The sequence below is a fragment of the Nipponia nippon genome, unplaced genomic scaffold (genome assembly GCF_047370975.1).
Source record: "Nipponia nippon isolate SJK-2023a ecotype South Korea unplaced genomic scaffold, ASM4737097v1 scaffold_4, whole genome shotgun sequence".
In the NCBI taxonomy this organism is placed as follows: domain Eukaryota; kingdom Metazoa; phylum Chordata; class Aves; order Pelecaniformes; family Threskiornithidae; genus Nipponia; species Nipponia nippon.
The window spans coordinates 14,317,578-14,332,770 of NW_028262358.1; the positions used below are offsets into that span (position 1 = coordinate 14,317,578).

General features: G+C 55.4%; 2 protein-coding genes across 2 annotated transcripts; both read left to right on the plus strand.

The window, feature by feature from the left end:
* The first annotated feature begins 4,920 nt into the window (after positions 1–4,920).
* LOC148053147 (uncharacterized) lies at positions 4,921–7,205 on the plus strand. Its single transcript, XM_087776100.1, has 7 exons — positions 4,921–4,952; positions 5,043–5,162; positions 5,365–5,538; positions 5,917–5,958; positions 6,128–6,212; positions 6,317–6,370; positions 6,692–7,205. Exons 1-7 carry the CDS (start codon positions 4,921–4,923, stop codon positions 6,797–6,799), a joined length of 615 nt encoding a protein of 204 aa, XP_087632226.1. The 3' UTR covers positions 6,800–7,205.
* Positions 7,206–7,317: 112 nt separating this feature from the next.
* On the plus strand, positions 7,318–10,180 carry LOC148053148 (T-cell activation Rho GTPase-activating protein-like). Its single transcript, XM_087776101.1, has 9 exons — positions 7,318–7,347; positions 7,577–7,738; positions 7,824–7,933; positions 8,104–8,299; positions 8,527–8,644; positions 8,778–8,923; positions 9,483–9,574; positions 9,661–9,831; positions 10,149–10,180. The coding sequence occupies exons 2-9, from the start codon at positions 7,583–7,585 to the stop codon at positions 10,171–10,173; spliced, it is 1,014 nt and encodes a 337-aa protein (XP_087632227.1). The 5' UTR covers positions 7,318–7,347; positions 7,577–7,582; the 3' UTR covers positions 10,174–10,180.
* The last annotated feature ends 5,013 nt before the right edge of the window (positions 10,181–15,193 follow it).

The following is a 15,193-nucleotide window of genomic DNA, read 5'->3' on the forward strand; positions in this document are numbered from 1 at the left end:
TAAGTACTGCCTGGTAGAGTCATAGAAAGGAAAACTGAGACACACTCGAGTTAGAATGCTTCACAGAGAGACCGGCGATGCAGAGAGTAAGGCACACCCTCCCGCTGAGTCATGAGGTTCAGGGGAGACCCCCTTGCTTTCTGAACTCCTGATGGAGCTTAGGTGCAGCTAGGTCCAGTCTTCGTCTCTGACTTGATCAACGTTTCATTTCCAAGTGGTCGTACATGCCATGTTTATGTAATGTTTGCAGTAGCACCAATTCAGCATGCAATCAAAGTTACTAAGGCAAAATCCAAGTTACCATCCTACAAGGTTAGGCACGACACTGGTCGCTTAGCAGAGACCTGTTGCTGGTGGAAGGTCTCTGTTCCTCGAGGAGCAACCTTGAGAGGTGTCCCAGCTCGAGGGGAGATGGCTGCCATGCAGCCACGCTGCCTAGCAGGGAGGGCTCCAAGAAGGCTCGCTTAGGCTGTCATATTTATAGGATAAAGTGGTTGGCCTGGAGTCAAATTACACGCGATAGAAAAGGTATGCCGGAGATTCCTTGTACCCACAACTTCCTCTGTGCCTTGAGAAATGAGTCTTGGAAAAGCCACCCGCTATTCGTGTGTCAGTCGCACGATCGCTGTTCCAAGCTGATGTGCATCCATGCTCACTTTGTCACTCTGCTCCTTTGTGGGTGTTCAGGGGACAGATTGCAACTAGAGGAGTTCACGGCCCAGCTACACTCAGGTTTGATTACATACAGGTTACCTACAGGTTACCAGGTTTCATACGGAATCAGTTGATTGTATCCATTTTACCTGCTGGACTGATTTGGTTTGTTTCATTTTTTGCCCAACTCTGAGATACAGAATGATTATAAGCAAGAAACACAATAAGGTCAACATTGACAAAACTACAACTGGACGGAGCATCCAATTCAAAATTCCAGTTGCTGTTGGGGACCATCCAGAAGGAGTTTCCCACCAGTGATGTTTTCCATCTTTCTTCGCTCTTTCTGGGACATGGTGTATCTCCGCTGCGTCGTGATGGACAGGAATTAGGGGTTTTGGCCGTTATTCCAAATTCGCTTTAGCAATTGACTCGGGTCATCGTGTTGCACCAGTTTTCTCACCAATGTGAGATTCATTCCAGTAGGCGTAGGCGATAAATCGTGATAGGCTGTAGAGTTAGGCTGTACCAATTGGTGAGTTGTGACAGGAGCGGGATAGTTAAAGCGGCATCCTCTGATTTTGGTAAAATGACAAGTACAGATATTTGAGCGACTGTATATATCTACAGTGGTCTTGTCTGGAAATAGAGACTCACAAAGGGTTCTCATACAAACACATCCGCTTCCAACGTACACAGGTACAGTTTCAGGGGTTTCCTCAGGATGTATTTCAACATGACAAACATTAGGGGACAGTTCCATTGCCATTTAATCCCAGCGCAATGATGGGGTAGATGCCAGCAGGACTGGAGTTTCCTTTCAACTTGAGTCGCGTCCTCCCAAATTTCCTCTGGCATTGCAGTGGGCAAGGTGCCCTCCTTGTCTTCCCTGATTTATTATTCCCTAATAAACATGAGAGGTGGTTTTGGCCTGCTCGGCCCAGTCTGGAATAGATTGCAAGAAGTACCGTCTTCTGCAAAAGCCCGTTCTGCTACAATAGGGTCGCGGGGGTGTGCTGGCCCCCCGGTGACTGCTATGGCTTGGATTTTTGTATTGGTGCCTTGACTGCCTCTTCATGCTCTGGGTTCTACTCCCACCGGGTTCCCTTTCGTAAAAGTGAGTACAGTGAGCGAGCAATAATAGAAAACCCAGGTACCTGTTTTTTCCAGCACCCTCCAGTACCCCAAAGTTGTTGTAATTCCCTCCTAGGCTGGGGCATCTGCAATTGTTCTGTTTTACTTCAGGTGTCCAGCGGGATTGCTGCACTACCTGCAGTCCACCAAGGACCTACAAATTTTACTTCTCTACTCGGTCCCTGACAATTTTGGGGTGGAATTTCAACTTCTGCTTTCTGTAGTGTTTGCCACACTGCTGCTGCCCCCGCTTCCCCCACCCTTTCAGGGGACCTCCCTCCGATTAGGATATCATCTCTGTGTTGGTACAGTTTCACATCTTGAAGGAGTGAGACTGTTTGAAAGAGTTCAGCAAGTGCAGCCTGAGCAATTGCAGGTGGCTGTTTACACCCTGTGGGAGTCTGTTACGGGTGTATTGTCTACCTTCCCAAGGCAAAGCAAATGTCTCTTTCTCCTTCTTCTGCCAGGGGACCACAAAGGACATATCCTTCACATCTAGCACTGCCATCCGTGGGCGTGCGGCTGCTTGTCATCACGTGGCTGTTAAAGCTGCAATATTAGGTGCTGCAGCCGTTTGCAGAGCTGTGTTGGCATTTAAGTGCCTATAATCAATTGTCAGACGCCATCTTCCACCTGGCTTTTGGACTGACCAGACGAGTGAATTGTCTGCTATTACTTCAGAAATCCCATTTTGTGCCGCAGCCCTGCCGCAGCAGGGCCCTCTGCAGGTCATCTGGTCCAGCCCGCCTGCTCAAGCAGGGTCACCCAGAGCCAGTAAAGTAGATCACCCTAACAGTCCAATATGGGTTTCTCATGTGCAGCTGGAAGAGCGTGTGTTTTCATCTGTGCCCCTTTCCTCTGGTCCTCTCGGGGCAGAAGTGATTGACAAAGGTAGAAAGGTGGCGCGAGGCACAACTGTTGCAAGAATCGGCCACAGTCCTTGTCTCGGTGGGAAGGTCTTAGCTCCTCAGAAGCACGGACTTAGCACTCGATCGTGATTTAAGTATTATCTGTTTGCCTCCTTCCAAACCAAGGCTGCCGTGGTTAAGATCTGGATGTAGCTTCCAGTTCAGTAGTTCTTCTAGTCAGGGTATTGTTGATTCCCTAGCTGTTGAGAGTAGAAATCGGTGTTGAAATCTTTTTCTCAGCACGTCATCAACCAAGCTGATAGATAGCAGTGGGCAGTGGATCTGAACTGGCCCCAGTGACCCACCATGGGTTAATTGTTCCCCTCACTGGGGCTGTGGAAAGAGGGTTTTCTGAATTCCCTACCTGAACTGCAGCTCTCGCTAGCCTCGGTGCAAGTGGACCCAGCAGCTGGTCCTGAAAAGCACCAACGCAGGACACGGAAAGCTTTGAGCCACTGGGGCTCTTCTGGAATCGCCTCTGCCATGTGCACCCATGTCTGTGAACAACCCTTCTCCTCCAGCTGAAAAGCAGCTGCAGATCTTGCTCATGGCTCAAGGACGCTGGGGGCCTCGCATGGTGCCTGAGGCTTGGGGCTTGCGTTGCCTGTGCCCAGCTGTGCCCAGCTGTGCCCACGGGGTGACAGAGGAAAGACTTTCCCTGGGGAAGAGGCACCAGCGAGGGGTCGAGATGGAGGAAAACCTCACCAACGTTTTGGCTCTAGGCGGAAAGTTCTGGATCAGAGAGGAATTCTACATCTTCCGCAGCATAGCACAGGCCACTGGCTGGACAGCAAGTTTTTTTTCTTTCTTTCATTTTTCCCGGAAGAGTCTCCTGTTGGTACCGAGTAGAGGCAGAATGTCAGGCAAGGTGGCTGATTGAATGGGAATGACAGAGGGCAATGGACTTGGCTCGTAAAAGCCCGATTGCTCTACAAGTTGAATCTGTTTTCTCTCGTGCTTTTTACTTCTAAGGAAGGGGGCGGGTGGAGGGGCGTGGATGATTTCTCGTCAGAGCTCCTCAAACACGCGTTGTAGCAGTCGAGGCAGAATATGCCTTTCTCACGTACCTTTTCTTTTTGCACCACGGTCAATTCAATCTGCTGATCAATAGCCCACGGAGGTCCATAGGCACCTTTGATTGGGATCCTTTGGCTCAAGAGCTAGGTGCAACCTCCTGTCACCAGTTTAGGCACAATGAATGCAGATAATCTGCTCTCTAATAACCTAAGCTACTTACTCCCTAAATGATCTATACGAGAGTCCAGCCCCATCCGACGGTACACATAAGATCAGCGCTATGAAGAGACATGACGTTCCAATGAAAAATGAGACAGATGCTTGAACGACTTTTAAGAGCTTGCAGGAATCAAAAGGGGAAGCCCTGTATCTAGAAGAGAAAAAAATAACGTGGCTTTTCCCCCTACATTTCTGAACCTTCTGTGACAAGGTATGGCATATCAACGTGCATGTCTGCAAGGCCCCGGGCTGCACTCTGCGGGTCCCGTTCACGGTCGGTGATCTGGATGATGGGGCAGAGTGTCCCCTCAGACAGCTTGCAGATGGCACACAGCTGGGAGGAGAGGCTCACGCGGCGGAGCGTGGTGCTGCCGCCAAGCAGAGGGCCCTTGAGAGGCTGGAGAAAGGGGCTGGCAGGAGTCTCATGCAGCTCAACAAGGGCAAGAGCAAAGTCCTGCAGCTGGGGAGGAAGAAGCCCTTGCAGCAGTGCAGGCTGGGGCACAGCCAGCTGGAAAGCAGCTGTGCAGACAGCTGGGCTCTTGGTGGAGCCCAAGCTGACCCCCAAATTGGAGCCAGCCAAGTGGCCTTGGGGCCAAGAAGGCTAACTGCCTGCTGGGCTGCAGGAGGCAAAGCATTGGCAGCAGGTGGAGGGAGGTGGTCCTGCCCCTCTGCTGTGTCCTGCTCGGGGCTGCCCAGTGCAAGAGAGACATGGCCCTACTGGAGAGAACCCCCAGCCCAGGGCCCTCCCAGTGCCACCCCCGCACCCCCCCAGTGTCCGTTGGGCTCGGAATGTTGGCCACTTGGAGCCAACAGCCACCAGTGCCGGCAGGACGGAGCTGTGCTGGCCCGGAGCAGCGCTGGGAGGAGGCAGGGGCTGGCCGAGCAGCTCAGCTGCGGCACCGACACCAGCACCCCGCTTCCCATCCTCGCTGTGGCCGCCTGGGCCGTGTCCTTGGTGCACGGCGAGGGTCCTCCTGTCCCGGGCGGGATGGGCCAGGCCAACTGCTGCTGCGGCTCCAGGTGGGTTCTCCCTGTGGCTCGGGGACACGCGGGCATGGCCGGGCCCTGCAGCAGCTGCCTTTCTCATGCCCGCCGCTCGCTGCTCTGCAGGGAGGCTCTCAGCGACATCGAGGTGGTGCTGAGCGCAGACGTGCGGCTGACCCGGGGCCGCAAGAGGAGCGAGAGGCGCCTTCTCCTCCTCCAGGAGGAACTGGTCATCGCCAAGTTGCAGTAAGACCCTCAGAGCCCAGCTGCCTTTCCCCAGCCCTGGCCCTGCCACCAGGGCAGGGACACCCTGCCACCAGCCCCAGGCCCCAGCACCTTGCTGCTGGATGCACCCCTGTGCGTCCCAAGGCAGGCGAGGGACAGGGCTCTCGCCGGGGGACCCCAAGGAGCCCACCTCCAGCTCCCTGCCCGCCTCTCCTCTCTGCAGACGTGGCACCAGCGTGCGCCCACAGCTCCGCCTGGCCCTGGACAAGCTGTGGGTGCTGAGCGGCGGGAAGGAGGCAGCGGGGCAGGAAGAAGAGGAGGAGGAGGAAGGCAGCGATGAGGACAGGACCTCCCTCATCCTCGCCTGGCCCACCGGCTCCTGTGTTGCCACTTTTGGGTGAGTCGCGGTGCCACGTCCCATGGCAGGGCAGCAGAGGTTCCCAAGCACGCCCCGGCAGCCATCCTGTGAATGGCCTCTGCCCTCCGTGCAGAGCCCGGGCAGGGAGCGGGCAGCACGCCCACAGGGACGGGTTGGGGGGCATTTCCATGGCCTGCATCCCCCCACCACCTTTTGGTCCCCGGAAGGGAAGGGCAAAAGCAGCTGCTCTGGCAGGAGAGAGGGAGCCAGGGCTTGGGCAGTGCCTCTGTCCTTCCCCACGGGGCTCTGTCCTGCCCCTCTGTCCTTCTGCATGGGGCAGGGCTGTGCAGGCACCCGCCTCTGCCCACGGGCTGGGGGGCAGCGGGGCCTGATGCTGCTTCTCCTCTCTTTCTGCAGCTCCCGGGCCCTGAAGGAGCTGTGGGTGGGCACACTGCTGGGGTAAGCCGGGGGGATGCTCCAGGTGCAGCCGCACAGGGGAACACAGCTCCCCAGCTGGGGAGAGGTGCCCCCGCGGCTGCGGGCAGCTGTCGGGCAGAGCTGCCTGACAAGAGAGAAGAGGCAGCTTGGGGCTCACCCAGCTCTCTCCCTGTCCCTTCCCGCTGCACAGGACACCAGAAGGAGCAAAGAGAGCCCGGGTGACCCGCCTGCCGTCGATCAAAGCCCTGGAGAAGGAGCTGAGTCGCCGCCATGCCGTGAGTGTCTCTCTGCTCTGGGCTCTGTCCCCAGGCACTGCTCCTCCAGCCGAGCATCAGAGGCATTGCTGCTCACCTTCTTCCACTCCTCCTCTCTTGCCCAGTGGAGGACATTGAGCGCCAGGAGCCTGGAGAGGCTGATGGAGGGCCAGGCAGAGGTGAGAATGGCTGCCTTTCACCCACCTCTGGCTGTGCCGAGGTGCCAGGGATGTGCGGCGAGTGGGGTGAGCTTGTGCGGGAGGGAGGGAGGGTCCCGTGGTGCCTCTTTGGGAGCGAGCGGAGAGGGTTGGAAGGCTACCAGGAATGCGGGCAAAGCCGCACTGGCAGCGCTGGGAGGAAACCTGCGGTGCAGAGCAGAGAGCCTGGGAGGGCGGAGGGTCCCAGCTCCGCCACGCTCAGGCTGCTGGTGCCGGGTGGCAGCTCGCCGGTGGCCCTTTCTGCTGCGGGGCTGCTCTCTAAGCACAGCCTGCTTCTTGCAGGCTGATCCCAAGCAAGGGCCTCCGACAGACCCAGCTAGAAACAGAGGGGGACTTGGCCACTCAGCAGGTGAGTTTTGGAAAGAAAGGCAACGTCCTGCCACCGGTTGAGCTGTGCTCACTTGTCCCCTGAGTGTCGCCATGCAGGTGTGGCAGCCCAAGGGAGGACGTCACCTGGACGAGCAAGGGCAGCCGCTGGGCAGTGACAGCTGGATGTGGTTCTGCGGGGACACGGAGCCTCTGCTGCTGCCCACAGCTTGGAGGAGGGCAGGCCGAGGGCTGGGACAGGCTGTCCCGCTGGCACGACGGCTCTCAGCAGCCTGCGAGCCGCAGCCGCCTTTCCAGCTGCTGGCTCCCTGCCCGTCCTGCCGCAGCGCTCAGCACCACGCTGCAGGCAGGGCAGGCAGGGCAGGGCAGGGCAGGGCAGGCTGCGGGAGCGCTGGCCTGGCCGTCTCCATTGATGGGCTCTCGCTCTCTTTCCCTTTGCAGCAGGAGGGAGCAGCAGCAGCAGGAGGAGGAGGAGGGGGCTGCCCTGGCCCTTTGCTCTGCGGCGCAGCTCGGCCACTGCCCAGGCGCCAGGGCAGGCGGGCTCCGGCTGCAGCAGGCCGCCCCTGGCAGCCCTCTGCGGGGAGGACGGCACGCTGCCCCGGCCCATCCAGGTAAGCCAGCCTGCACCCCTGTGGTCCCCAGCCCTCCGACTGCTCCAGAGCCGGTGTGCCCAGGGGCTCCGCAGATGGGGCATTGGGCTCTTCACCCATGGCTCATGCTTCTGCTTTCAGCCCCTTTGCAGCAGGAGGGAGCACAGGCTGGGGCTGAACTCTGGTCCCGGCCACCGCTTTTGCAAGGCAGCTCCTCAGCCAAGTAACTCTCCTCCTGCCTCTCCTGCAGGAGCTGATGGCTGTCCTGCACCAGCAAGGACCAGCGACGGAGGGCATATTCCGCATGGCGGCCAGTGGGACAGAGCTTCGGGAGCTGCGCGAGGCCCTGGACCGCGGCGCGGACGTCGACCTGGGAAGCCAGCCTGCGCTGCTGCTGGCCGTCATCTTGAAGGTGAGTGCTTCTGACCTGCAGCTGGAAGAGCTCCTGGCATGTCTGGAGTGTTCAGAGGCTCACCTGAATGCCCTTGGCATTGCAGGACTTCCTGAGAAGCATCCCCGCCAAGCTGCTCGTGACAGACCTTTACGAAGACTGGATGGCAGCCATGCAGAAGACCTGCCAGGAGGACAAGATCGAAGAGCTGAAAGCGTAAGTGTGGGCAGCAGCCTGCCTGTTGAGCTGGAGCCCTGACCGCTGGCTGAGAGCACCTGCAAAGCTGCGCAACACAGCCGCTGGCTCCCACCTGCCTTGGGCAAGCCTGGGGGACACCTGTGGGCAACTTAATCTGCTTGAGTGACGTTGTGTTCCTGTTCCCTCAGGGTGGCCCACAAGTTGCCTGCAGCCAACCTCCTCCTCCTCAAGCGCCTGCTGTCCCTCCTCCAGCACATCGGCCACAACACCTCCACCAGCAGGATGACCTCCAGCAACCTGGCCATCTGCCTTGGGCCAAACCTGCTGAGCCCACCCAACGAGGACCTGCTCCCTCTGCAGGCCATGCTGGAGGTGACTCAGAAGGTACGCTCCATTGAGCAGCGGGCTGCAGCCTTCCCAGCCCATCAGAGCTTGGCTCTTCAGAGGTCCCTGGCTGCCTGCTCTCTTGAGCAAATGCTGCTGGCGTGGCTGCCAGCAAGAGCAGCCCCGCAGCCACAGCCTGCTGCACAGAGGCCAGGCTCAGGAGTGGCAAAGGCTGCTGGATACATGTTCAGGCACCTGGCTTGAGACCAAGGCTCTGATGTGTGCAGGTGAACGTGCTGGTGGAGTTTATGATTGAAAACTGCGGTGACATCTTTGCGGAGGAGGTGGCTGGCCTCTCCTGTCCATCAGCCCAGGCGTCGCCAGCACCCATGGACAGATCCACAGGTAGGAGGAGGGACTGAGGGCTGTCAGAGCGTGAGCAGAATGCTGCTGTAGGGCTTGGGGCTGGACTGGCTTTAGCCGATGTCTGCTTCCAACAAGTCACTTTGCTGCACATGCTTTTGCTTTCGCTTTCCAGAGCTGTCTTTGGAAGAGCAACGTGGCCCTGCAGGCCAAGCAGACATGGAGCAGCAGGCAAGCGCCTTCCCGGACGCACCACCCTCTCTGCTCGTCCTCCAGAGAGCAGCAGGGGCAGACACGGATGCAGGATGGGAAACGGCAGAGGTATGGCAGCTCCACAACCACTGGGACAAGGTGATCTCGGGTAGGAGGGTAGTTGCTGATGAGTCCAAGTAGCTGCTCTGCCTCTTCCTGGCACTCCATCTCTGGTGGCTTTGGCTGGTTTTATTTTTCTCCAGTAAAACTGGAAAGGTTGCCTCTCCACTGTGTTAGGCATGTGCTTAATCAAAGGCGATATCTCCAAAATACCTAGAGAAAGAGAGATTTGAAAAGCAAAGCCTCCCACCGGGGTATTGGTGGTGTTGCACCAAAGGGCTATCCGCAGAGCTCTGTCTCGGGAGGGCAGCAGAAACCGCGCCAGAATGAAGTGGGCCAGCCCTTTCTGGCCCGCAGGGGGATCGCAGGCTCCCTGCTGAATCCCGCCCCACATTAATGGAGTGTCACGCACTCGTGTGAACAGTGTGTTCCAAAGGGAGGCCCTTGGAAGAAAGGGCTAATGCAAACCAGCCAAAGGGATCTTCTCTGGAGAGCTAAGGGAGCAAGCAGTCACTTGCTGCTCCAGGGCGTCCCTTGCCACCTGCTCACGCCAGCATTTCTCTGTTAGGCACCCGTTGCTGTGCCTCCAACCACCCCAGAGACCACGGCAGACCCCCTGGCCTGTGCAGAAGAACTGAAGAGCCTTTTGGAGGAAAGAAGGTAAAAGGAGTCAGCTTTGCTTAAACCCAGCACTGATTCCAGTTGATGCTGGCTTGACCTGTCTAATCCCACTGTGGGATGGAAAGGTTTGCAGGCTGCCCCCAGGAAACGGGAAACCAAAGACAAAGAAAGAGAGAAGAGGCCTGGGCAGAGGAGAGGGAATGCCAAGGAGACAAGAAAAGAAGGAAGAGAGAAAGCGTTGGGGGGGATCGAAAAGTGAAAAAAAGCAGGAAGGTCCAGCAGGTGAAGAAGCCCAGGTGTGTACCAGGGGAGGGCGAGGGATGGTGCTGCGCAGGGTTTGCAAATAACTCCCTGGCAGCTGCCCAGGGCTCCCCATCGAGCCCTGCTGCGTGGCACAGGGGCACTGTGCAGCTCTGCAGGCGCACAGGTCTCTAAGGGCATTACCCATGGGGACGAGGCGCCAGAGCCATGCCGTAGCCAAGGCCAGCAGGAGCTCTCTCTTCTGGGCCGTAAACAGTTCCTCGTCGGAGGTGTTCCCCAAAGAAAGGGCAACCAAATCCTGCCCCTTCCGGCCTTTGTGGTTTATCAGTGCTTTCTGACTCTGTCCTTGCAGGTGCCCATGTCCTGTTACTGCCTGAACCCCTGTGACTCCTGGGCCCCCCGCCCGCAGTGGATGTTTGCAATAAAAGGATCTTTTCTCTCTTCTGACTGTGTCTGCCAGACGATATTCTGGAGTGGGGAGCCGTTGTTTGGTGATGAATCCTAGGGCAGGAGTTTGGGGTCATCCCTTGTCCCGGAATCCTTTCCAGCAGGCATCAGGGCTGAGTTCAGAGGCTTTAGGAGTCAAAGCAAAGCACAGAATCGCACAGAATCACACAGAATGGCTGAGTCTGGGAGGTGTCGCAAATAGGTGGTTTCGGACACTTAAGAAATCGCCAACAAAGGTATCAGCAAAAGTGTTTCTAAGAGCAGGTTTTTAATAGCGTAACTTCACCAAGTTCGATGGCAAGGTTCCCTCTGCTAAGTACTGCCTGGTAGAGTCATAGAAAGGAAAACTGAGACACACTCGAGTTAGAATGCTTCACAGAGAGACCGGCGATGCAGAGAGTAAGGCACACCCTCCCGCTGAGTCATGAGGTTCAGGGGAGACCCCCTTGCTTTCTGAACTCCTGATGGAGCTTAGGTGCAGCTAGGTCCAGTCTTCGTCTCTGACTTGATCAACGTTTCATTTCCAAGTGGTCGTACATGCCATGTTTATGTAATGTTTGCAGTAGCACCAATTCAGCATGCAATCAAAGTTACTAAGGCAAAATCCAAGTTACCATCCTACAAGGTTAGGCACGACACTGGTCGCTTAGCAGAGACCTGTTGCTGGTGGAAGGTCTCTGTTCCTCGAGGAGCAACCTTGAGAGGTGTCCCAGCTCGAGGGGAGATGGCTGCCATGCAGCCACGCTGCCTAGCAGGGAGGGCTCCAAGAAGGCTCGCTTAGGCTGTCATATTTATAGGATAAAGTGGTTGGCCTGGAGTCAAATTACACGCGATAGAAAAGGTATGCCGGAGATTCCTTGTACCCACAACTTCCTCTGTGCCTTGAGAAATGAGTCTTGGAAAAGCCACCCGCTATTCGTGTGTCAGTCGCACGATCGCTGTTCCAAGCTGATGTGCATCCATGCTCACTTTGTCACTCTGCTCCTTTGTGGGTGTTCAGGGGACAGATTGCAACTAGAGGAGTTCACGGCCCAGCTACACTCAGGTTTGATTACATACAGGTTACCTACAGGTTACCAGGTTTCATACGGAATCAGTTGATTGTATCCATTTTACCTGCTGGACTGATTTGGTTTGTTTCATTTTTTGCCCAACTCTGAGATACAGAATGATTATAAGCAAGAAACACAATAAGGTCAACATTGACAAAACTACAACTGGACGGAGCATCCAATTCAAAATTCCAGTTGCTGTTGGGGACCATCCAGAAGGAGTTTCCCACCAGTGATGTTTTCCATCTTTCTTCGCTCTTTCTGGGACATGGTGTATCTCCGCTGCGTCGTGATGGACAGGAATTAGGGGTTTTGGCCGTTATTCCAAATTCGCTTTAGCAATTGACTCGGGTCATCGTGTTGCACCAGTTTTCTCACCAATGTGAGATTCATTCCAGTAGGGGTAGGCGATAAATCGTGATAGGCTGTAGAGTTAGGCTGTACCAATTGGTGAGTTGTGACAGGAGCGGGATAGTTAAAGTGGCATCCTCTGATTTTGGTAAAATGACAAGTACAGATATTTGAGCGACTGTATATATCTACAGTGGTCTTGTCTGGAAATAGAGACTCACAAAGGGTTCTCATACAAACACATCCGCTTCCAACGTACACAGGTACAGTTTCAGGGGTTTCATCAGGATGTATTTCAACATGACAAACATTAGGGGACAGTTCCATTGCCATTTAATCCCAGCGCAATGATGGGGTAGATGCCAGCAGGACTGGAGTTTCCTTTCAACTTGAGTCGCGTCCTCCCAAATTTCCTCTGGCATTGCAGTGGGCAAGGTGCCCTCCTTGTCTTCCCTGATTTATTATTCCCTAATAAACATGAGAGGTCGTTTTGGCCTGCTCGGCCCAGTCTGGAATAGATTGCAAGAAGTACCGTCTTCTGCAAAAGCCCGTTCTGCTACAATAGGGTCGCGGGGGTGTGCTGGCCCCCGGTGACTGCTATGGCTTGGATTTTTGTATTGGTGCCTTGACTGCCTCTTCATGCTCTGGGTTCTACTCCCACCGGGTTCCCTTTCGTAAAAGTGAGTACAGTGAGCGAGCAATAATAGAAAACCCAGGTACCTGTTTTTTCCAGCACCCTCCAGTACCCCAAAGTTGTTGTAATTCCCTCCTAGGCTGGGGCATCTGCAATTGTTCTGTTTTACTTCAGGTGTCCAGCGGGATTGCTGCACTACCTGCAGTCCACCAAGGACCTACAAATTTTACTTCTCTACTCGGTCCCTGACAATTTTGGGGTGGAATTTCAACTTCTGCTTTCTGTAGTGTTTGCCACACTGCTGCTGCCCCCGCTTCCCCCACCCTTTCAGGGGACCTCCCTCCGATTAGGATATCATCTCTGTGTTGGTACAGTTTCACATCTTGAAGGAGTGAGACTGTTTGAAAGAGTTCAGCAAGTGCAGCCTGAGCAATTGCAGGTGGCTCTTTACACCCTGTGGGAGTCTGTTACGGGTGTATTGTCTACCTTCCCAAGGCAAAGCAAATGTCTCTTTCTCCTTCTTCTGCCAGGGGACCACAAAGGACATATCCTTCACATCTAGCACTGCCATCCGTGGGCGTGCGGCTGCTTGTCATCACGTGGCTGTTAAAGCTGCAATATTAGGTGCTGCAGCCGTTTGCAGAGCTGTGTTGGCATTTAAGTGCCTATAATCAATTGTCAGACGCCATCTTCCACCTGGCTTTTGGACTGACCAGACGAGTGAATTGTCTGCTATTACTTCAGAAATCCCATTTTGTGCCGCAGCCCTGCCGCAGCAGGGCCCTCTGCAGGTCATCTGGTCCAGCCCGCCTGCTCAAGCAGGGTCACCCAGAGCCAGTAAAGTAGATCACCCTAACAGTCCAATATGGGTTTCTCATGTGCAGCTGGAAGAGCGTGTGTTTTCATCTGTGCCCCTTTTCCTCTGGTCCTCTCGGGGCAGAAGTGATTGACAAAGGTAGAAAGGTGGCGCGAGGCACAACTGTTGCAAGAATCGGCCACAGTCCTTGTCTCGGTGGGAAGGTCTTAGCTCCTCAGAAGCACGGACTTAGCACTCGATCGTGATTTAGGTATTATCTGTTTGCCTCCTTCCAAACCAAGGCTGCCGTGGTTAAGATCTGGATGTAGCTTCCAGTTCAGTAGTTCTTCTAGTCAGGGTATTGTTGATTCCCTAGCTGTTGAGAGTAGAAATCGGTGTTGAAATCTTTTTCTCAGCACGTCATCAACCAAGCTGATAGATAGCAGTGGGCAGTGGATCTGAACTGGCCCCAGTGACCCACCATGGGTTAATTGTTCCCCTCACTGGGGCTGTGGAAAGAGGGTTTTCTGAATTCCCTACCTGAACTGCAGCTCTCGCTAGCCTCGGTGCAAGTGGACCCAGCAGCTGGTCCTGAAAAGCACCAACGCAGGACACGGAAAGCTTTGAGCCACTGGGGCTCTTCTGGAATCGCCTCTGCCATGTGCACCCATGTCTGTGAACAACCCTTCTCCTCCAGCTGAAAAGCAGCTGCAGATCTTGCTCATGGCTCAAGGACGCTGGTGGCCTCGCATGGTGCCTGAGGCTTGGGGCTTGCGTCGCCTGTGCCCAGCTGTGCCCAGCTGTGCCCACGGGGTGACAGAGGAAAGACTTTCCCTGGGGAAGAGGCACCAGCGAGGGGTCGAGATGGAGGAAAACCTCACCAACGTTTTGGCTCTAGGCGGAAAGTTCTGGATCAGAGAGGAATTCTACATCTTCCGCAGCATAGCACAGGCCACTGGCTGGACAGCAAGTTTTTTTTCTTTCTTTCATTTTTCCTGGAAGAGTCTCCTGTTGGCACCGAGTAGAGGCAGAATGTCAGGCAAGGTGGCTGATTGAATGGGAATGACAGAGGGCAATGGACTTGGCTCGTAAAAGCCCGATTGCTCTACAAGTTGAATCTGTTTTCTCTCGTGCTTTTTACTTCTAAGGAAGGGGGCGGGTGGAGGGGCGTGGATGATTTCTCGTCAGAGCTCCTCAAACACGCGTTGTAGCAGTCGAGGCAGAATATGCCTTTCTCACGTACCTTTTCTTTTTGCACCACGGTCAATTCAATCTGCTGATCAATAGCCCACGGAGGTCCATAGGCACCTTTGATTGGGATCCTTTGGCTCAAGAGCTAGGTGCAACCTCCTGTCACCAGTTTAGGCACAATGAATGCAGATAATCTGCTCTCTAATAACCTAAGCTACTTACTCCCTAAATGATCTATACGAGAGTCCAGCCCCATCCGACGGTACACATAAGATCAGCGCTATGAAGAGACATGACGTTCCAATGAAAAATGAGACAGATGCTTGAACGACTTTTAAGAGCTTGCAGGAATCAAAAGGGGAAGCCCTGTATCTAGAAGAGAAAAAAACAACGTGGCTTTTCCCCCTACATTTCTGAACCTTCTGTGACAAGGTATGGCATATCAACGTGCATGTCTGCAAGGCCCCGGGCTGCACTCTGCGGGTCCCGTTCACGGTCGGTGATCTGGATGATGGGGCAGAGTGTCCCCTCAGACAGCTTGCAGATGGCACACAGCTGGGAGGAGAGGCTCACGCGGCGGAGCGTGGTGCTGCCGCCAAGCAGAGGGCCCTTGAGAGGCTGGAGAAAGGGGCTGGCAGGAGTCTCATGCAGCTCAACAAGGGCAAGAGCAAAGTCCTGCAGCTGGGGAGGAAGAAGCCCTTGCAGCAGTGCAGGCTGGGGCACAGCCAGCTGGAAAGCAGCTGTGCAGACAGCTGGGCTCATGGTGGAGCCCAAGCTGACCCCCAAATTGGAGCCAGCCAAGTGGCCTTGGGGCCAAGAAGGCTAACTGCCTGCTGGGCTGCAGGAGGCAAAGCATTGGCAGCAGGTGGAGGGAGGTGGTCCTGCCCCTCTGCTGTGTCCTGCTCGGGGCTGCCCAGTGCAAGAGA